General features: G+C 37.6%; 2 protein-coding genes across 2 annotated transcripts; one reads left to right on the top strand and one right to left on the bottom strand.

Annotated features, from left to right (window-relative positions):
- Positions 1-1,381: 1,381 nt before the first annotated feature.
- LOC139934757 (histamine N-methyltransferase B-like) lies at positions 1,382-7,646 on the top strand. Its single transcript, XM_071929158.1, has 4 exons — positions 1,382-1,563; positions 3,707-3,939; positions 4,692-5,012; positions 6,326-7,646. The coding sequence occupies exons 2-4, from the start codon at positions 3,735-3,737 to the stop codon at positions 6,682-6,684; spliced, it is 885 nt and encodes a 294-aa protein (XP_071785259.1). The 5' UTR covers positions 1,382-1,563; positions 3,707-3,734; the 3' UTR covers positions 6,685-7,646.
- Positions 7,647-12,171: 4,525 nt separating this feature from the next.
- On the bottom strand, positions 12,172-23,185 carry LOC139935305 (histamine N-methyltransferase-like). Its single transcript, XM_071929830.1, has 4 exons — positions 22,964-23,185; positions 18,500-18,737; positions 17,422-17,742; positions 12,172-16,383 (listed from the first exon to the last, which is right to left on the bottom strand). Exons 2-4 carry the CDS (start codon positions 18,702-18,704, stop codon positions 16,022-16,024), a joined length of 888 nt encoding a protein of 295 aa, XP_071785931.1. The 5' UTR covers positions 18,705-18,737; positions 22,964-23,185; the 3' UTR covers positions 12,172-16,021.
- Positions 23,186-24,404: the final 1,219 nt, after the last annotated feature.

Here is a 24,404-nt window from a genome sequence, read left to right as displayed (position 1 = left end):
CATAGTTAAATTTGTATTTGTTATGTGGAAGAACCAGAGAATAACCAGAGAATTAGTGTGAACTTATTTAAACTTTCTTCAAAATCAAACTAAATGCTCCCTGGTTGACTGTCCTAATTTTTATGAGCAATTTCAGTGGTTCCATTTGTGCATTGCTTTGCTGTATTTCTACGTTTGTCTTTGTGTTAAAAAGTAAACATTTACTTGCAATTCATCAGATGCAGCAATTTGAAAATAAGTAATTTGTAAATGATAAACATTAGAATTATGAATTGAACTGATCAATGATCATTTACTTCCGATCCGAGTCCATATTGGATTGACTCTTCCACAAACTAACTAAGCCCAGCTTATTGAGCTGATGTATAATGAAATGGCTCTCTGTTAAAAACAGGAAACTACTTCTTTCCTCCATCCATGTAAACAATATTGATGGGCTATGATCGGTATACTATTAGTCTTGGTTCCAAGACCATTGGTGTTGCGCGGTCACACACGTACACAACCAACGTTCCGATTTAACGCACGGCAAAAACTGTACACGCTTGTAATGAACGAACGTTGTTTACCGTCACTTTGGATACAAAATGGCTTCTAATCGCAAGTTGTCGCAACTCTCCAAATATACGGTTCTGAACCATTCTTAAAACACAATAAGCCAAGCCCCCGACCCACTTTGACGTCCAAAAAATAATATGTCATACTCATAGGGCAGCACAATAATAATATATCATCATAAAAAATAACCAATATAATCAGATCTGAATGTACACGTCACCACGGCTCATGGGTATGGGGCGCCGTCTGTCAATTAATTGTTTTCATGTAAATTTTCATGGTTTATAAACCATGGTTTTTAAGAATTCTCGATTTTCATGGTTTATAAACCATGTTTTTTTAAGATGTCTCGATTTTCATGGTTTATAAACCATGATCACAAACCATGATTTTATGGTTCAGTTTTTATGGTTTATTAACCATGATTTGTAAACCACGATTTTTATTCTTCAATTTTCATGGTTTATAAACCATGTGTTTTAGATGTCTCAATTTTCATGGTTTATAAACCATGATTTGTAAACCATGAATTTGATGCTTCAGTTTTTATGGTTTATTAACCATGTTTTTTGAGATGCGTAAATTTTCTTGGTTTATGAACCACGATTTGTAAATGTTTTTGTAGGTTCATGGTTTGTAAACCATAAACTTATACAGGACAAATACTTTACTGGTATGTAAACCATAACAGGATTTGGCAACAGTTTCTATGGTTTACATCTAATTGCTGTAAACCATGGTAAAAACATGCCTTAAAAGTGTCAAACAATTAATTGACAAACGGCGCCCCATACATGGGGGGCATCTGAAAGTCACCACGTATACCGGGGTAGACATGTTTGAAGAGTCGGTGGTCTGTTTGGTCGAGACGATCGATCCTCCAATCAGTTTAATCTACGACATGTATTTTGCTTTTTAAGCCTTGTTTGGACCGTCCGCCCTGCTGTTGGCCGTAATAAGTTTGAGTACAACAAACAACAGTCTGTATCATTTTTTGACATCAAGGTGAGACGCAAGTATTTTTTATGTTCGCATGAACAAAATATCGAGTGGCAATAGTGCCAACACTCGGAAATCCCTCAGCCATTCCCTGTTGAGTGTGGGCCCTATGCGTAACACGTTCAAGGTTTAAAGTCACCTGGAAGTGGTATTTTGTCATAATAAAGCTTTTGTCACTAAAAATATGTGTTTTGATGAGTGGAATATGAATTAACAATTAACTAAGGTTTCCATGTTATTTACAAATTTAAAAATAAGCCCGAGCCGAGAGGGCGCTGTTCGTGACGTCAATCGAGACGTCAATTCGACTTCCCCACTAGCTGGAAAAAATTATGGGATGGCGTCATGTTATGGAAAAGAACTTTTCTCTTCATGTCAAAATGTGTCGTGTATGTCGGATATCGAAGCACGACGGCTCGAAGTGTTTGCTGCCCAGCACCGGAAAAGACTTGCAAACTGACCCCTTCGTTTTGCTGCATCCAGCAGTAATACACGTGGTCGACATTGCCGGAAAAATGCAAGAAAAGACTAGGACTAGAGACTAGGACTTGAATTGTAAAATGCACGTACGTGTGTTCGATGTTCGATCGAGGCACAGTCTGCCTCGATTGACGTCACAAAAGGGGTAGGCGGAGTCACCTTCCCACACAACTTTATTTATTTTTTTAAACATATAATCGTTAAAACCAATTACTCAAAAAATTATTTTATTGTTCAGAAACATTTACTCAAATGTAAAAAAGAAAAGAAAAATTATCTTTCCAAGTGAATTTAACGACTCACTTGGTTATAGTGTTACAGAACAGGGAGGTAGTGCTCTGCTCTACCAGCCAGGCTTTTGATTGATGGTACCCAAAGCCTACATCCGTACGACTGCCAAAGGGGGTCACCCTGTTTTATTCCCAGGGATGAGTAGGTGGCAACGGCCCCTGGAAAAATAGTTGATTTGAAGCCCAGGCCTTGTGTCTGGCAACTTGCATAAAAAAAACAGTACTGTAGTGTAATGTTTAAAGAGTCGCCCGGTGCGGAGACGTACCTTCTAAGCGGTTGGCCCCAAGACCTGTGTATTTGGATTTTAAACGTTTGGTAATTGTCAAAGACCAGTGTTCTCACTTTGTGTATCCTAACGTTGGTGTATCCTAACGTATGCATTAAACAACAAACCTGTTAAAATGTTTACTCAATTGGTCATTGAATTTGCAAAAGAATAATGAAAGAAAAAAGAAAAAACCTTTTGCTTTACTTTGTGTGCTTTCGGATGCATAATAAAATGCTCTGGCTGAAGTTTTTTGTTATTTGAGTGACAAACTACCTCTTTCTCAAAAACTACGTTACTTCAGAGGGAGCCGTTTCTCACAATGTTTTAATATACTGTCAACAGCTCCCCATTACTCGTTACCAAGTAAGGATTTATGCTAATAATGATTTTGAGTAATTACCAAACTTGTCCCATGCCTTTAAGCCTTGTTTGGATTGGCCGAAGTTACATCAAACAACGATACCGTATTAAAGACCAGACTTCTCACTTGGTGTGTCTCAATATATGCATAAAATAACAAACCTATGAAAACTTGAGCTCAATTGGTCGTCGAAGTTCCGAGATAATAATGAAAGAAAAACACCCTTGTCACACGAAGTTGTGTGATGCTTGATTTCAAGACCTCAAAATATAATTCTGAGGTCTCGAAATCAAATTCGTGAAAAATTAATTCTTTCTCGAAAACTACGTTCCTTCAGAGGGAGCCGTTTCTCACAATGTGTTATACTATCAACCTCTCCCACTTACACACATGGTAACCGCAGACCAATTTTGATACCTCACCATGCAATGGCTAAAATCCAATAATGATGGTAGTACTCGTATGTGTAATCATTTCGGTTCATTGATTAAGAAACTATATTTTGAAACGCAATAGACAAATATTTTTTCTTGAACGGTCATCAGGAACAAAACATTTTTGTTATTAGTCATCCTTGATGATATTTGAATGATGAAGTTCCTCTGTCTAAACTCATCATCAAAGGAACGTTTAAGTTATAAAAATATGTTTAATTTCCGATTTTTCAGTTCACAGTGTGGATTGATTTGTGCTGCTTTGCCTTTCTTTCAACTTCAAGTATTTTTTTTTTATTTTCTTTTGACGGCAAGTTGCATCGGGGAGTATAAGTGTGACATCATGGCGGATTCGAAACCCATGATGATTTTGTTTAACAACCGGGACCGCTGCTTCAAGGCATATGAGATTTACCTTGTGTATTCTGCCAAGTACGAACATCAGGACACTTGGACCAAGACAGTGCTACTCGACAAGATCGTCCCTCATCTCCCTACTATAAACCAAGACAATGAGCTCCGTGTCTTAGGAGTAGGCAGTGGATCTGGTGAGGCAGTGTTTCAAATCATTCGCTGCAATAACAATCTTCTTTGATAACGAATTAAACTTTTGAATCTCAAAACCTAGATAAATTTAAACTGGACATTTTTTATTATTTTTTTTTAAAAGTATGTTTAGGATCCTTCTTGAATTAATGCCCGTGGGTTTGATTGCATCAAAAAACTCGAAATTAGTCAAACTTGGCCATTGACCTTCAAAGTGTTGATGTCGTGTACACGTACTATACATTTTAACATAGAAATCCCCTGACGATGACTAGAGCAAGCTAGTCGAAACGATAAGACCAAGAACTCACTCCGCGCAGTGAAAGTTTCAGAAATCCCCTCGATCCAAATCTAACGTAAATTCCCAGCCGTTTTTCTGCCTTCCGCCTATTAAAGTATAGGCCCTAGTAGGAAAGTTGTTCTCAGAATTGAGAAGTCCCCCCGAATTCCGAAAATCTACTCCGTGGTGGTACAATTATAAAAGCATGCAAGACAAGTTCTCAAAAACATAATCTACCTGGAAAGAGGATATACACATGGTGTTTTATACCGCAAAACAAATAATATATTGATACCTGAACATACAGTGCCTCAAAATCCATATAGAATACTATCAGTCACACAAGGTGGTTCTCTTATCATAACCAATCCATCATTAATGTTGAATTTAATGGTAAATGTAATAAAATTGCAAGAAATAATAAGTGTCCTTATATTTGACCGGCGCAATATATGCTATTTTGTGTATTCAAAGGGGAAGTGGACTTTCCATTTTTGACGGCACTACTGAAGAAATATCCTATCATCACTAATCGTGTAGTTGAACCAGATGAAAGTCAAATCATCAAGTACAAGGCATTGGTTCAAACCAAGGGACACGAACTACAAGGTGTGAAGTTTGACTGGCGACAGCAAACCCTCGAACAATACAGAGATACTGACGGAGTTGGAACCAAGTTTCATTTCATCAGCGCTATTCACTCCCTGTACCACGTGGATGATATAGACAGTTTCTTGATGTATCTGTACGATCTCCTGGAACCTGGTGGCATAATGATTTCGATTCTCCTATCAGGTAAACACACAAGAATTCATGCAGTTACATTGGCACCAGACTTGATTTCAAGTCTGAGATCTCGGTTGTACCACTGCATCAGCCAAGAAAAACGCCCCACTGATTAGCTCAGGCTGGTGACTGAGGTAAATCTAACAAGAGGGCGCTTCTTCGGGCAATAATGTACTAGATATGGGGTAATAACAATAATAATAACAATAGTTTATTGATCTTATATTGCGCTCTCTCCAGGACCAGCTTGTTCGAGGGCGCATGACAGTAACAATTGCAAAAGATTAAGAAAATGACATACAATAAGTGAACAGTTTAAAAAGTAGACTAAAGGCCGCTATTGCAGACTTGAAACCGGTAGAATTACTTTTTTGGGGGGCAAACATTGAACAACAGCAACGGTCAGCTTCAGACGCAATGGGGCTTCCTTTGAGACAGCTGCGGACCAGCCTATGTTGTAAAAAAAAATAAAATCAGTGGGCACACGACCTTGCCATGACCACTCAAACTTCAATTGTGTTTCTTAAGCGTATTCTCTTGTAGAAGTCATGGGAAATAGTATTTTAACTAAATTCGTACTCACAGTAATAACAAAGAAGAAGCACTATCCAAAGACCAGTCTTCTCACTTGGTGTATCCAACATATGCATAAAATGACAAACCTGTGAAAATTTGAGCTTGATCGGTCGTCGCAGTTGCGAGATAATAATGAAAGAAAAAAAAACACCCTTGTCACACGAAGTTGTGTGCGTTTAGATGGTTGATTTCGAGACCTCAAGTTCTTAATCTGATGTCTCGAAATCAAATTCGTGGAAAATTACTCCTTTCTCGAAAACTGTGTCACTTCAGAGGGAGGCGTTTCTCACAATGTTTTATACTATCAATAGCTCCCCATTACTCATTACCATGTGAGGTTTTATGCTAACAATTATTTTGAGAAATTACCAATAGTGTCCACTGCCTTTAATAGCCAGTTGCTTACTTGCAGTGCAACATACATGTATAGGGTTTTATGTAAGCTCCCAGCTCTCTGACACAGCCGTCGATTTCACCAAACTCTTCCCAACTTAGGAATTAATAATAGATGTTAAATTTGCACTGGGGATAAAGAGTTTTTTTTTTTTTTTTTACACACACACCCCCACCCACTTCACGCAAGTGTGTAAACACCTGCAATCGGGGACCCTCCTTTGTCCAACCTATTGAGGTAGGACGAGTTTACTCATCCTAACTCAAGATTGGTGTTATATCTGCTGGAGGTTAATTTACGATTTTTCAGAATACAAAATCTCGTACTCGGGATGTATTGTTTTCTCTTTCAGACCAAGCTGGCTTGAGGAAGTTCAGGGCTCGTATGCCCGACATGTTGAAACATGGTCTGCGTGAGTCTAGCTCAGCTGACATGCTCAGCTCGTTCGATCGCCATGACATCCCTTATGTCCTGAGTCGACACACTTCTGAAATGGAGATCACCAAATGCTTTGACGAGACATCTGAGGATGGGGATCTCTTGCTTGATTTCTGTCTTCAAGTGAGCGAGTTCAAGAAGACGGCATCAGCGACCAAGTATAAGGAGGTGATAGAGCACATGGCCAGCAGTGAGTGCTCTAAGAAAGACGGGAGTAAAATCCTCATGAGTAATGATTGGGAGGCAGTTATCGTTACGAAGCCGTCTAATTAAAGGCCCTGTACACGTTTGGTAATTGTCAAAGACTAGTCTTCTCACTTGGTGTATCCCACCGTAAGCATAAAATAACAAGCCTGTGGAAATTTGGGCTCAATTGGTCATCGACGTTGCGAGAATTATGAAAGAAAAAATACCCTTGTTGGACGAATTTGTGTGCTTTCAGATAGAAATCTATAGAAATCTTCTAGCTAGAAGTCTGAAAAATTACCTCTTTCTCAAAAACTACGTTACTTAAAGCCAGTGGACACTATTGGTAATTGTCGAAGACTAGCCTTCACAGTTGGTGTATCTCAACATATGCATAAAATGACAAACCTGTGAAAAATTGAGCTCAATCGGTCATCGAACTTGCGAGATAATAATGAAAGAAAGAAAACACCCTTGTCACACGAAGTTGTGTGCGTAGGGTTGATTTTGAGACCTCAAGTTCACCAATCAAGGTTTTATGTTAATAATTATATTGAGTAATGTAGGAATCCAAAGTGCGCCCTCATTGTTGGATTTGTTCAAAGTTAACTTTTGGTGTTGTCACGTGACAATCACTCTCTTTTTCTATAGCTTCGACGTGGAAGAGCAACTAATTTATTTGGGTCTGTGATTCTCTCTATTTTTATAGGGAGCACGGCTCTGGCCATGCTCCAAAATCTATTTATATGGGATCAATAGAGTTGTAGAGATATTTGTGAGTATTATTTTGTGTTCTTACCCTCATTAATGCCCAAATCATTGTGATTTTGTAGCTCTCTATTTGGATCGTTTTATTTGTAAAACCACTATGTATGCCAGGCAGCACTGTCACACACGTGCGTCCATTAGCCTCTGGGTGTGCTGACCTTTTGGTGAACTTCGTGCACTGCATTATGTAGGCTACATGTAGTGTATACTGTAGTGTTATAACTTTTTGTATGTTTTCTATGGGTTGGAAGTATTAAAACCTGTATAGTAGAGATTTTCATAAAACGTCATTGGCTTACTGACTGTTCCATTTATTGACATGTATTTTGGCGAATGCTCGTCCTTTATTAAGTAGAGGACCGTCTCTCACCTTCCCGTCTCTCTCTCTTTACAGTAATTACCAAAAGTGTCCCCTGCCTTTAAACTCTAAGAGTTTACGACGCCTTGTCCAAAGCTACGTCCACGTCCAGCGTCCACGTAGCGTTTGACGACGAACTGCATATTTAGTACATAACTGTACTTGATACATATAACGGTATTTTTAAAATTATTTTGTTATGCGCTTGCGTACATTTTTTTTTTTTTTTGGGGGGGGGGGGAATTGGCGCAATATAAATAAATAAATAAATGATGTACTGTGGGTCGAAGCATAGTTTTTCGAGGTTTTCTCAACCTCGTTCAAAACAAAGCCGCTTCGTTGTACTGATTTTCGGAGTCCCTCAAGGATCTGTCCTCTGACCTTTGTTTTTCATCATATTATATTCTTCTCCTCTCGCAAACATTGCACGAAGGCATGACGTAATGATTCATCTAATGCAGACGACACTCAACTGTATGTACCATTCGATCCATACGACACAGCAAGTGAACTGTCTGCAAAACATCGCTTGGAAAACCGCATCACAGATATGAGATCCTGGATGCTTGTGAACAAGTTTAAGTTAAATGAATCTAAATCAGAATTGCTCATTGTTTCATCTAAGTATCAGCAGCGTTTGATAAAAACCCATCATGTAAATATTGGTAGTGCTCAGATTACCCCCGCTACATCTGTACGTAATCTTGGTGTTATTTTTGATATGAATATGTCTATGGATACACATGTAAAGAAAGTTTGTAAGTCTGTGTATTATAATATCCATAACTTGAACAGTTTTCGTAGAACTCTTGATGACAAATCAGCTTCTATCCTGGTACATGCCTTTGTTTTATCTCGTTTAGATATTGGAAATGGTCTTTTGTTCAATATTTCTAAACAAAATCTAAATAAACTCCAACCTGCCCTGAATGCAGCAGCTAGGGTCCTCTCTAAGACCTCTAAATTTGATAATATTTCACCGGTTTTACAGAAACTTCATTGGTTGCCAGTACAAGAGCGTATTCAGTTCAAAATTTTACTTTTAACATGGAAAGTACTCCATGGAATAGCACCAGGCTATCTCAATGAACTTATTTCACATTACATTCCTCAACGCAGCCTCAGATCATCAAACAAGTGTCTTCTTGTGACACCGAGGACACACACCAACCCTCTGGAATACTCTACTAATAGCCATTCGCACAGCTTCTTCATTAGACACATTTAAGTTGCAACTAAAAACCTATTTGTTTCCTAAGTCACGGTAATTAGGCACTCTTTTGATCCTTTTCTTTGTATAAACTTCTTTGTTTCGGTTTCTTTTCCTCTCCAGCGCCTCGGATTAGTTTTCTAGATAGATGGCGCTATGTAGATGCTTATTATTATTATTATTTTTATTGTTGTACGAGGTAGACAAATCTCGAAAAATCATGCTTTGACCCCACGGGTGTCAAATAAGCCTACCGTGCAGCTCGTCGTCCAACATCAGAGCGGGCCGGTGCTTGCCGGTGCTTGCGTATAAGAGTATAAGGCTAATAAATATGGGGATACAACGTGCGCCCTCAGTGTTGGACCTGATAGAACTTTCTTGTTTGCTATAATGGACTCGAGAGCACAGAACTTTAGTTTTGTCTATACATTATCTGTAATTTGTAGAGAGCATGGCTCTTACCGCCATTCAAAAGCCATGCTCCTAAAGTTTGCCATCTGGGAGTATGATAACTGTAATGCGCCCCAAAAATGAGGATCACTTGTGTTTGTATCAAACATTTTTTGTTTGAAATGTTTTAGTTTTCAAAGTTGTTTATGGTAATAGAATCATCGTATGTGTTGACCTGTGATGTTCACGTTGGATGTATGCGTATCTGCAACTGCACGTACTCTGTGATGAAGAACACGTCATTGCAGCGAAATATTTTAACTTGAAACGTCATCGTGTGGATTTTCTTATATATTTTTTATTTTTATTTTGTTTTTATGTTTGTCCTCTTTCATTAAAAGTTGGCCTTAATTCCTCCCACCCCTGCAGAAGTATCAACACATATGTTGTTGTTTATGGTGTATATCGCCTGTTATGATAACTATCCCTATATAATGAATACAAAGTACAACTTCAGTTTGACCTTTTCAAGTGCCGTGTTTTCACTCCTGTGCCATTTTGAATAGCTGTGGCACACTTAGAATCGAGACTAAGGCATATGACTTCGTTGGCCTAAGGGTTATTTTTTTGCTGATAGCATAATGGTCTAAGCATGTGCACAATGTTTTGCACTATCATCATCTCTTCATTGCTCTCTACCAGCTTTTTATGCTTAAAATTATTTTAAGTAATCACCAATAGTTTTCAAACCAACGGTTCATCCAACTACAGAATACTTACAGCTACAACAAAATACATCTGACACTTTCGCACTTCAGTAAGTACACACGGTTTTCCCCGCGAGAGGGCGCTATAGCATGAACCACTCTTCAAACACAATAAGCCAAGCCCCCCCCCCCCGATCCACTTTGACGTCCGTAAATAATATGTCAGACTCATAGGGCAGCACAATAATAATTTACCGTCGGATACAAATAAGACGTAGGCCCAATCAGACAACCAGATCTTGATGCACACGTCCACGGCTCATGGATATCTGATGAAGGTCACCACGTAGTGTTTGAAGAGTCGAACGCTCGGTGGTCTTTTTTGTCGAGACGATCCTCCAATCAGTTGAATCCAAGACCTGTATTTTGCTTTAAAGCCACGTTTGGACTTGGACCGTCCGCCCTGCTGGCCGTTATACAAATAAGTGCAACAAATAACAGTTTCATATTTGACATCAAGGTGAGACGCAAGTATTTTGTATGTTTACATGAACAAAATGTCGAGTGCCAATGGTGAATATTATGGGACAACCTACCAGTATGCATCAGAAATTACAACTCTTTGCCTTTGTTAAAAAAATATCACAAAACTCACGTGTATCAGATGTAATTTGTTGTATTTATAGTTCCATTGGTTTTGCTCTTTACAGCGCTTTGATCTTAATGCAAAGGCGCTTTATAAATATTTAGTTGTATTATAGTGCCAAAAGTCTGGAATCCATCAGCCTTTTACCCTCTGCCTGTTGTGTATGTGCCCTATGCGTACCTTGACATTTCACGTCCAAGGTTACGGCTCACTGGGTTGGTGTTACAAAAAAACAGTACGTAGTGTAATGTTTGCCTGGTGCAGAGACGTACCTTCTAAGCGGTTGGACCGACGACTTGTGTATTTGGATTTTAAAAAAGTCACTGAACACGTTTGGTAACTGTCAAGGACCATTATTCTAACTTGGTGTATCCTAAAACGTTTTGGTGCCACTCTCAACTATAGGGTCTGGTGATGGGGGTCCCAAAACGCCACTGCGCACGCGCACACTGCCAGGTGAACGGTTGTGTCAACCTCGCCACAGGGTGTGTCGAGCAGTTACAAGGTTGATCGCTCTCTCACCATTGAATTGGATCATTTGCATATCCACAAATTTTGGATACGTTTGCAAATAAAATAGTCTGGTTACTTTTCGAAATTCACATCTTCGTCATAATCTCGTAGTACGTTACCAGATTTAATCGCTTGTTTGTACATTGTTGATCGCCGGTGCAATCGTGTCCGGGGCTATGCAAAAACAATCCGGTGGACATGTACATGTATGTGCGCGCGTAAGCGAGTGTGCATGCACTGGACCTACGTACATATGCAGCATGAATACTCACGTATTTTATGATTGCAGCGAATACCCAGCAGCCCAACATTTTATTACATGCATTTATAGCTTGTAAAAAAGAGGGGAACGTGTTCCGTCGACTAAGGGCGTTTTATTTACTGCAAGGATGATTTTACACGGGGCGGACACAACTGCACATGCAAATGTGTCCGGGCGGACACATTGCAATATGCAGCAGCGTCCGGGCGGACACGATTGCATATGCAAAACTGTCCGGCGGACATTATTGCATATGCAATAATGTCCTCCGGATAGTATTGCATAAAGGACATATCCGCATGCGACACCGGCGGCTGGCTGTACTTAGTGTGTCCTTTCATAAAATATACACAAGCGCGTAACAAAATATAGACAATGCTTACAAAGCAAACAACTGGACCCAATTTCATAGACTGAGCTGCTTAAGCAAAAAAATTTGCTTAAGCAAAAAATTCATTGCTTAGTAAAATCAGATTACCGGCCAAGACTCCACTTAATTGTAATGCTAAGTAAACAATAGCTTAATACTAGTCATAAGCAATGTATATGGCAGGAAATTTTGGCCAGTAACATGTGTAAAATAAGCGAGCTATTTTCGTGCTTAAGCAAATTTTTTGCTTAAGCAGCTCTATGAAATTGGCCCCTGGTAAAGGCAAGGAAATACGAAAATCCACCCTAAATAAAAGACAACATTATTCACAGGGCAGGGAAAAGCGGCCATCTTGGATTTATTGAAAACAAGAGTTTAAAAAGCAGTTAGCTAAACAGAATAATACTTATAATGATATTCAAAAAATAAAATAGTTAATGGCCTGACGGTTCGACCATAGCAGAGTCTTAATAATATTAGTAACGTTTATTATTTCATTGTGATGAGTCTTCGTTTTTTTGTTTTTGTTTTCAATTCAGAAAAAAATCTTTCCGAAGAAGGTTTTAGGCGGCCAAACCCCCAGAGTTTACAAGTAACAGAACGCACATTAAAGGAACACGTTGCCTTGGATCGGACGAGTTGGTCCATAAAAGCGTTTATAACCATTTGTTATAAAATGCATATGGTTGGAAAGATGTTTTAAAGGTAGAATTCAATGATCCACACAAATTTGCGAACTAACACGGTCGGCCATTTATGGGAGTCAAACATTTGACTCCCATAAATGGCCGACCGTGTTAGTCGACGAGGTAAAAGGAAAACCGTGCAATTTCAAGGCGTGTTTGTGTGAATCATTATATTCTACTTTTACAACATCTTTCTACCCATAATATTTGTATGCATTTTATAACCAACAGTTACAAACGCTTTTCAAAGACCAACTCGACCGATCCAAGGCAACGTGTTCCTTTAAAGGCACATGACACTATTGGTAATTGTTAGCATAAAAACTTACTTGTTAAACATTCAATGGAGAGCTGTTGATAGTATAAAACATTGTGAGAAACCGCTCCCTCTGAAGTAACGTAGTTTTCGAGAAAGAAGTAATTTTCCATCTAAAATACTTGATTTTGATTTCGAGACCTCAGAATTAGATTTTGAGGTCTCGAAATCAAGCATCTAAAAGCGCACAACTTCGTACGACAAGGGTGTTTTTCTTCCATAATTATCTCGACGACCAATTGAGCTCAATAACAGGTTTGTTATTTTATGCATATAAATGAGATACACCAAGTGCGATGACAATACCAATAGTGTCCAGTGTCTTTAAGAATACACTGAAAAATAAAACCAAAGTAAATTACATAATTCGTTTAGATATTATGATAAAGAACAGCAAAGCATTACAAAATGTTCAACTATTAACAGCTGAGCGACAGGCAGGATGACTCTAGGCAATATCAGTTTGTTTGTTTTTTTAGCCAGAAATGTTCTATAAAGTTAGGTGCAGGTACCACGCAAGGCAAGTCACAACTTTATTAAAAACCTAAATTATCATATAAAGTTGTTGTTGTTTTAGTTCAGGGCCCAATTTCATAGAGCTACCCAAGCACAAAACTTTGCTAAAGCAAAACAATCCTTGGTTAGTAAAATCAGATTACCGGCCAAGACTCCACTCAATTTGTTATGCTAAGTTAACAACGGCTAAATACCAGTCACAAGCAATGTGTAGGCATGACATTTTGCTAGGAACATGTGAACAATATTGAGCAAGCTATTTTCGTGCTTAAGCAAATTGTTTGCTTAAGCAGCTCTATGAAATTGGGCCCTGACAACATCAACAAACGCCAAGAATAACGGTGCTACAAATATTCATGGCATTATGTAACAATTAAAAGTTTACAAAAGTGAGTTTTACCTGCGATGTTATTTCTTGATTTGTGCTGTCTGTAAGCATAAGTTGCAAATTTGGAAAATCGTTATATTGTAAAAAAAAAAAAAATCTTTTTTTTTAAGACAGTGGACACTATTGGTAATTGTCAAAGACTAGCCTTCACAGTTGGTGTATCTCAACATATGTATAAAATAACAAACCTGTGAAAATTTGAGCTCAATCGGTCATCGAACTTGCGAGATAATAATGAACGAAAAAAAAAAAACTTGTCGCATGAAGTTGTGTGCGTTTACATGGTTGATTTCGTGACCTCAAGTTCTAAACCTGAGGTCTCGAAATCAAATTCGTGGAAAATTACTTCTTTCTCGAAAACTATGGCACTTCACAGGGAGCCGTTTCTCACAATGTTTTATACCATCAACCTCTCCCCATCATTACTTGTCACAAAGAAAGGTTTATGTTAATAATTATTTTGTGAAATTACAAATAGTGTCCACTGCCTTTAAATGGTTAATGACCGTCAACGAAGTCGAACACTATCGACCAGTGATGAACCTGTCACATACTAAGGAATTTGTCGTAGATATAAGATATGTATCAAATGCAGTTATTGGAGATTAACTTGAAAATTAGTGAGAATAAATTTTACTGAGGTGGCAATATGGTTGTACTAAGTTTAGAGGGAATTTCTCACTCAATATTATGAAAAGAGTTCAGACTTGAAGCCTTTTATTGGCCATAATTTGTTTTATGAAAGCACAACAAATTGTTCAAAAAGGGTCGTTTTTTTCTTGAATTGTTCTCTTGCAGCTTCGATGACTATTGAGTCGATATTTTCACAGGTTTGTTACTATGCATAATGTTGAGATACACTAAGTGGGAATCTGGGTCCAATTTCATGGAGCTGCTAAGCACAAAAATTTGCTTAGCATGAAATATTTGCCTTGATAGAAAACAGGGTTACCACCCAAATTTCCACGTGATGTTTAGGATAAGCAAACAACAGCTGATTACCAGTAACAAGCAATATGCAACAAATGGAAATTTTGTTGGTAATCCTAGCTGTTTTTATCAAGGAAGTACAGTTAATTACGACCCTATAAGCTAAAGTAGTAGTCCAAGTCTATTTTCTACATCATCCGCCCTGGTAATAGTTAAAAGCAGGACAGTTCTTTTGCCGAACTTAGAAGTCTCCCGAACCCCTGAATATCTACTCTGCGGCAGTAGAATAAAGCAAGACAATTCTCTAAGAACAAACTCTACCTGGCAAGTAGATACACACATGGTGTTATCGCAAACCAAATATACAAGAAATCTCGTGCTAAGCAATTTTGTTTGCTTAGCAGCTCTATGAAATTGTGCCCAGGTCTTTGACAATTACCAAAGGTGATAGGTCTTTGTTGAGTGTATTCGTTTATGTGGACATGTCGGGGTACCGTATGCACATGAAGGCAACTTCGGTAGTGTGTACAGAGCCCAATTGCATGGCTCTGCTTACCGTAAGCACAGAATCGGCGCTTATGGAAGCAGGGAATTCTGTGCTTACGGCAAGCGTATCTCACGGGTTAGCGGCGAATTTTGGCTTCTGCGCGTGCGTACTTCACATTAGGTATTCTACGCTTACAAGGCCAGCGCAGAAATTCGGCGCTTGCACGTAAGCGGGGAATCGTGTTCGTAAGCGCAGAATTCGGTGGTAAGCAGAGCCATGAAATCGGGCCCAGTACATATACATTGTACAGTACACTGAAAATTCCAAAGGTATACATGTTAAACATGGTCTTCTCATTCCGTTCCGACCCCCGTGGATCTGTCATTGCTGGAGCTAATGACTCCGAAAATTCTCCACAAAAACGCCAGTCAAAATTGAGTAAATTTATTACAAAACACTACACTGTTGGATGGGCACATGGCCATTTTAAAATGTGCGCGGTGCGGTTTTTTTTTTTTTTTTTTTTTGCCAGTGCCTTTAAAGGGAAGGTATACGTTTGGTAATTATTCAAAGCAAATATTAACTTAAAAACTGACTTGGTATTACAAGCATTGGAGAGCTGTTTATAATATAAAACATCGTTGGAAACGACTCCCTCTTAAGTAACGTAGTTTTTGAGAAAGGGGTAATCTTTCACTAAAATAATAAAAGACTTCTGGCTAGAAGGGTGTTTTTTCTTTCATAATTTTCTCGCAACTTTGATGACCAAAATGAGCCCAAGTTTTCACAGGTTTGTTATTTTATGCTTATCGGTGCACGTGGGATACACCAAGTGAGAACACTGGTCTTTGACAATTACCAAACGTGTACAGGACCTTTAATTAGACGGCTTCGTAACGATAACTGCCTCCCAATCATTACTCATGAGGATTTTACTCCCGTCTTTCTTAGAGCACTCACTGCTGGCCATGTGCTCTATCACTTCCTTATACTTGGTCGCTGATTCCGTCTTCTTGAATTCACTCACTTGAAGACAGAAATCAAGCAAGAGATCCCCGTCCTCGGATGTCTCGTCAAAGCATTTGGTGATCTCCATTTCAGAAGTGTGTCTACTCAGGACATAAGGGATGTCATGGCGATCAAACGAGCTAAGCATGTCATGTGAGCTAATGCAACGCAGCAGACCACGCTTACACAAGTCGGATGTACGACTCCAAAACTTCCACATACCACATAGGTCTGAAAGAGAAAACAATACATACCGAGTCTTAGATTTTTTTTATTTGAAAAAGGGTTACGGGGCTTTATACACAACAAATTAAAGATGCTATGTCAGATTTTTGGCCCCAAACATTAAAAAATAGAATTTTTTGAGTGAATGGTATTTCAAAGAGTATCACCCGCTCTAACGAAAAAAGTTTAACTTTTACTTTAATGTTCAGGAACCATGACAAAAATTAATTATATCTATGCCCCAACCTCGCTACCATGGGCAGCGCGCCGTATCACACTAGCTCTGCGTACGTCTATGAGCGAGCAAGGCATGCTGGGGAAAAATGGCTTGGCGAGATCGATCACTCCTAGGAACGAGGTTGAATTTTCTCTTATTATGCATCAAAGATGGCGGCCGATGACCTTTCTTTTGCAACGTCACAGACCGAGTTTTTGCCAACCCTGGTTGGAAAACAGAACTATGGAAAGCAATGAATGCAAATCAAAAACAGATCGCTACTGTTGGTTACAATGTACAAAAATATTCAAACATTGTGTTGATTTGGTTGAAAACAAATACATTAAGGGAGGTACTTCATTGGTAGCAATGCAGGCGGCGTTATCACTCTAAGTCGTGGCACTTCAGTTGGTTTCTCCGGTTCCCCGTCGCAGATAGAGGACTCCTTGTGTTAGTACTTTTTATTAACGGAACGTTTGCAGATATTGTGAACTTGATTAAAACAACTGTTTATGCGATTGAGTGTTTTACAAACATTCGGCCGTCCATGCCAACCAAGGCGGTTTGTTTAATCAATAAAAGAAAGGTCTATCCATCTATTATAGGACGAGTAACTCGTCCTAAGGTCGTCTACGGAAACCGAACTTAACTCGTCCTTAAAGTCCTAAGGTTAATCCTAAGTTAATAGACATAAGCATAAATTAAGTCTTGAGTGGCCATGCACAGGGCTATATGTCGCTTATCCGCTGATTTTTTTTACAACATAGGCTGGTCTGCTGTCTTCTCAAAGGAATTCCACATTCGCTCGCACATTCTTGTGTGTTTACCTGATAGGAGAATCGAAATCATTATGCCACCAGGTTCCAGGAGATCGTACAGATACATCAAGGAACTGTCTACGTCCTCAACGTGGTACAGGGAGTGAATAGCGCTTATGAGATGAAACTTGGTTCCAACTCCGTCGGTATCACTGTATTGTTCAAGGGTTTGCTGTCGCCAGTCAAACTTCACACCTTGTAGTTCGTGTCCCTTGGATTGGACCAATGCCTTGTACTTGATGATTTGATCTTTATCTGGTTCAACTACACGGTTAGTGATGATAGGATATTTCTTCAGTAGTGCGGTCAAAAATGGAAACTCCACTTCCCCTGTGAATAGTTACAAAAAATAGCATATAATTATTGCGCGGGTCATTAAAATGATACTTATTATTTCTTGCAATTTTATTACATTTACCATTAAATTCAACATTAATGATGGATTTGTTATGATAAGAAAACCAACTTGTGTGACTGACAGTATTCGATATGGATTTTGAGGCACTGTATGGTGAGGTATCAATGTTTTGCGGTAACACCATGTGTATATTTTATTATCTACTTGCCGGAATGCCGGTTAGAATATGTTTTTTAAGAGAGACAACTTGTCTTGTATAATTCTACCACCACGGAGTAGATTTTCGGAATTCGGGGGACTTCTCAATTCTGAAAAGAACTATCCTGTTACCTAACTTAACTAGGGCCTACTTTAATAGGCGGAAGGCAGAAACGCGGCTGGAAATTTACGTTAGATTTGGATCGAGGGTATGTCTTCTTCTTATTATTATTATAGGTTGTGATCATCATAGATTAATCGAAAATTATCCTGTCAAGGCTGGTTTTTTGTTTTGTTTTTTGTTTTTTTAAATAGCGGCCTATTTCTTTTTAACTCAACACTTAATGGCCAAGTTTGACTAATTTCGAGTTTTTAGTGCAATTGAACTCACGGGCATTAATTCGTGGAGGATGCTAATATAAAATATAAAAAAACTGTCCGGATTTAAATTTATATCTGGGTTTCGAGATTCATATGTTTTTTTTAAATCCAGGTTGTTATTGCAGCGAATGATTTGAAACACTGCCTTACCAGATCCACTGCCTACTCCTAAGACACGGAGCTCATTGTCTTGGTCCAAGTTTGGGAGATGAGGGACGATCTTGTCGAGTAGCACTGTCTTGGTCCAAGTGTCCTGATGTTCGTACTTGGCAGAGTACACAATGAAAGTCTCATACGCCTTTAAGTAGCGGTCCCGGTTGGCAAACAAACGCATCATTGGCTTAGAAGCTGCCATAATGTATACCCTTGTACTCCCCGATGCAACTTGCTGTCAAAAGAAAATACTCCTCAATAGTTCGTTATAACTATAGTTCATGACTTTAATAGTGCAAGTCAAATCAACAATGGTTCCCTTTTTGGTATGTTATTAGTAGTATGAGAGGCGTATATGACCTCCTTATTATGAGAAGGGTCATGACCCTCAATCATGAGGGTCTTCGAGCCACTCTAGCAGACTTTGGACTGGGTTTCTCGATTGCTGTGTAAGGGGTGTACTTGTCTATAAAAATGGTTGTTTGTTTGTTTGTTTGTTTGTTTGTTTATTTGGTTTTGTTTGTTTGTTCTTGATGTGTTTTTAATTTGTATCAACTAGCATGGTGAGATAAAGGAAATTAAAAAGATATTTCTCGATGCAAACAACCGTCGTTAGTAACTCATCCCTTCAAGAGTGTGCGAGGCCAGTAATGTTGATGTCGTCTACCAAGTTTTGATCGTATCGTGTCTGAACCTGCTCTAAATGTTCCTTTGTTGTTGTTTGTATTGTTCTCAGCTAACAATGGTTAAAAGAAGTACATGGGTCTTTCTCGATGCAGATAACTCGTTTAAGAATCACCCCTCGGTCAGGAGTGACGTGTCCGCCAGTTGTTTTGAACGTGTTCGAACTTGCTCTCAGTTGCCGGACCGACAACCGAGCGGAAGGCCCAATTATATGGACGTGTCCTACGTTTCTGTATTGCGGTGGATTAATTGTTTTTTTTTTTTTTTAAAAATAAAACGGTTCTGTTGGAATGCCGCCATCAAACCATTATTTGAGTCAGAAATTCGGCTTTTTGACAACCACGTTTGCATTTTTAATAAACCAATAATAATAACAATAACAATAACAATAACAATAACAATAACAATAACAATAACAATAACAATAACAATAACAATAACAATAACAATAACAATAACAATAACAATAACAATAACAATAACAATAACAATAACAATAACAATAACAATAACAATAACAATAACAATAACAATAACAATAACAATAACAATAACAATAACAATAACAATAACAATAACAATAACAATAACAATAACAATAACAATAACAATAACAATAACAATAACAATAACAATAACAATAACAATAACAATAACAATAACAATAACAATAACAATAACAATAACAATAACAATAACAATAACAATAACAATAACAATAACAATAACAATAACAATAACAATAACAATAACAATAACAATAACAATAACAATAACAATAACAATAACAATAACAATAACAATAACAATAACAATAACAATAACAATAACAATAACAATAACAATAACAATAACAATAACAATAACAATAACAATAACAATAACAATAACAATAACAATAACAATAACAATAACAATAACAATAACAATAACAATAACAATAACAATAACAATAACAATAACAATAACAATAACAATAACAATAACAATAACAATAACAATAACAATAACAATAACAATAACAATAACAATAACAATAACAATAACAATAACAATAACAATAACAATAACAATAACAATAACAATAACAATAACAATAACAATAACAATAACAATAACAATAACAATAACAATAACAATAACAATAACAATAACAATAACAATAACAATAACAATAACAATAACAATAACAATAACAATAACAATAACAATAACAATAACAATAACAATAACAATAACAATAACAATAACAATAACAATAACAATAACAATAACAATAACAATAACAATAACAATAACAATAACAATAACAATAACAATAACAATAACAATAACAATAACAATAACAATAACAATAACAATAACAATAACAATAACAATAACAATAACAATAACAATAACAATAACAATAACAATAACAATAACAATAACAATAACAATAACAATAACAATAACAATAACAATAACAATAACAATAACAATAACAATAACAATAACAATAACAATAACAATAACAATAACAATAACAATAACAATAACAATAACAATAACAATAACAATAACAATAACAATAACAATAACAATAACAATAACAATAACAATAACAATAACAATAACAATAACAATAACAATAACAATAACAATAATAATAATAATAATAATAATAATAATAATAATAATAATAATAATAATAAATAGTATCATAATTGAATATAATTAAATACTTTATTGGAAAATACGAAGAGAGGGTAACGATTTTACAGAAGCAATTTAGCGTTGCAACCAAAGACCGACGATATATAAACAAGGTCGTGTTTTATTTTATTTTATATATATATTACACATACAATGATTTAAACTTTTGACGACAACACCGGTGATCTACACTACTTTTCATAAATAAGAGCCCCAAAGTGTGGGTACAACCGAGTTAGCCACCGAGAAAAAGGATTAAATGCTTAGTTTGTTTTGCATTTACACCCCCCCTTTTTTGGTAGGCCTAGGCAGTATGCACATATTACGTGCTGAGGTGCTATAGTTTTGGGGAAATGAGTAAAACAATGTAATGAAAATAATTTTCGTCTCAGGATACGAAAATTATTTTAATCATTTCAGTGATTATTTTCATGACATTGTTTTACTAATACCTCACAAACTACAGCACCTCAGTCAAGTAACATTTGAAGGGAAGCTTTCCACTATCATTATCTTCAAACCCCTGTAAGTTAAATGTAAATCTATGAACATTTTGAAAAGGTACCAAATGGTAGGGACTTGGTGTAAAATAATCAAAACGACATTTAAAATCATAATATTTCACATTGAACGTGTATTTGGGTAGCCGTTTTCTAACTTTTCACATCTTTATAGGACACAAACATGGAAAATCCACTTCACCTGTGGTGTGGATGATTAAAGGCAGTGGACACTACTGGTAATTGTCAAAGACTAGCTTTCACAGTTGGTGTATCTCAACATATGCATAAAATAACAAACCTGTGGAAATTTGAGCTCAATCGGTCATCAAATTTGCGAGATAATAATGAAAGAAAAAACACCCTTGTCACAAGAAGTTGTGTGCATTTAGATGGTTGATTTCGAGACCTCAAGTTCTAAATCTGAGGTCTCGAAATCAAATTCATGGAAAATTACTTCTTTCTCGAAAACTATGGCACTTCAGAGGGAGCCATTTCTCACAATGTTTTATACCATCAACCTCTCCCCATTACTTGTCTTCAAGAAAGGTTTGATGCTAATAATTATTTTGAGTATTAACCAATAGTGTCCACTGCCTTTAACTGACAGTAATTGTGACGAATTGGGCTCAATTAGACGGAATCCAGAGTATTGGTACCATTATAATAATATGGACACAAACAAATACTGAAATTAACTCACCTTGATGTCAAAATATAAACAACGTTGTTTGTTGTAACTTCAGACAATCCAAACAAAGGCTTAAAGACACTATGGACATGTTTGGTACTTACTCAAAGTAATTGTTAGCATTAAAATGTACCTGGGAACCATCATTGGATAGCTGTTGATAGTATGAAACATTGTGAGAAACAGCTCCTTCTATTGAGTAACGTAGTTTTTTAAAAAGAAGTAATTTCTCACTTAAAATGAAGACTTCAGCTGAAGCATTTTATTATGCATCCGAAAGCAAAGTCACAAAGGATGCAAAACAGTTTTTTCTTTCATTATTCTTTTGCAAATTCGATGACTAATTGAGCCCACATTGTCACAAGTTTGTTATTTGCATTAGGATACACCAAGTGAGAATAATGGTCCTTGAGAATAATGGTCCAGTTACCAGACGTGTTCAGTGGCTTTTTAAAATCCAAATTCACAAGTCGTCGGTCCAACCGCTTAGAAGGTACGTCTCTGCACCAGGCAAACATTACACTACTTACTGTTTTTTTGTAACACCAACCCAGTGAGCCGTAACCTTGGACGTGAAATGTCAAGGTACGCATAGGGCACATACACAACAGGCAGAGGGTAAAAGGCCAATGGATTCCAGAGTTTTGGCACTATAATACAACTAAATATTTATAAAGCGCCTTTGCATTAAGATCAAAGCGCTGTAAAGAGCAAAACCAATGGAACTATAAATACAACAAATTACATCTGATACAAGTGAGTTTTGTGATATTTTTTGAACAAAGGCAAAGAGTTGTAATTTCTGATGCGTACTGGTAGGTTGTCCCATAATATTCACTATTGGTACTCGACATTTTGTTCATGTGAACATACAAAATACTTGCGTCTCACCTTGTTGTCATAAATGAAACAGTTGTTTGCTGTACTTAATCTTATTACGGCCAGCAGGGCGGACGGTCCAAGTCCAAACGTGGCTTTAAAGCAACATACAGGTCTTGGATTCAACTGACTGGAGGATCGTCTTGACAAAAAAGACCACCGACTCTTCTAACTACGTGGTGACCTTCATCAGATGTCCATGGGCCGTGGTGACGTGTATACATTAAGATCTGGTTGTCTTATTTGTATCCGATGGTGTATTATTATTGTGCTGCCCTATGAGTCTGACATATTATTTTTTGGACGTCAAAGTGGATCGGGGGGGGGGGGGCTTGGCTTCGGCTTATTGTGTTTTAAGAGTGGTTCATGCTATAGCGCCCTCTCGCGGGGAAACCATGTGTACTTAAACAAAAACTAAGGTCTTCTAACCAACACTTATCTATCTGTGCTGCGAGAGTGCCAGATGTGTTTTTTGTAGCTATAAGTATTCTGTAGTCGGATGAACCGTTGGTTTGGACACTGTTGGTGATTACTCAAAATAACTGTTAGCTAGAAACCTGGTAACGGGCAATGAAGAGATGTTGATAGTGTAAAACATTGTGCGCGCGTGCTTAGACCATTATACTATCAACAGTAAAAAATAACCCGTAGGCCAACAAAGTCATGTATGCCTTATAGTCTTGATTCTACGGTGGCTGATCTCCGCCAACAAATAAACACCTTTTCTGTAGGGCGTTATAACGCCCTAAACGGCGTTATAACGCCCCAAATTAGGGCGTTATAACGCCGTAATTTAGGGCGTTATAACGCCCTAATTAGGGCGTAATAACGCCCTATACGGCGTTATAACGCCCTAATGGTAAAATAGGGCGTAATAACGCCCTATACGGCGTTATAACGCCCTAATTAGGGCGTTATAACGCCCTATACGGCGTTAACGCCCTAATGGTAAAATAGGGCGTAATAACGCCCTAATAGGGCATTATAAATAATGCCCTAAATTACGGCGTTATAGCGCCTTATTTCTCAATTAGGGCGTTATAACGCCGTAATTTAGGGCGTTATAACGCCCAATTAGGGCGTAATAACGCCCTAAATTACGGCCGTAATTTAGGGCGTTATAACACCCTATAACGCCCTAAATTAGGGCGTTATAACGCCCTAATTGAGAAATAGGGCGTTATAACGCCGTAATTTAGGGCGTTATAACGCCCTACTGAAACAGTGTTTATTTGTTGGCGGAGATCAGCCACCGTACGAACCTTTCGTGGTGACGAGTAATGGGGAGAGGTTGATGGTATAAAACATTGTGAGAAACGGCTCCCTCTAAAGTGCCATAGTTTTTGAGAAAGAAGTAATTTTCCACGAATTTGATTTCGAGACCTCAGATTTAGAACTTGAGGTCTCGAAATCAACCATCTAAACGCAGGGGGCAGGGGGGGGGCGGCGCCCC

This window comes from Asterias amurensis, chromosome 3 (genome assembly GCF_032118995.1).
Source record: "Asterias amurensis chromosome 3, ASM3211899v1".
Classification (NCBI taxonomy): Eukaryota; Metazoa; Echinodermata; class Asteroidea; order Forcipulatida; family Asteriidae; genus Asterias; species Asterias amurensis.
Note: the sequence above shows the minus strand (reverse complement) of the source record. Positions and strands in the feature narration are given on the sequence as shown.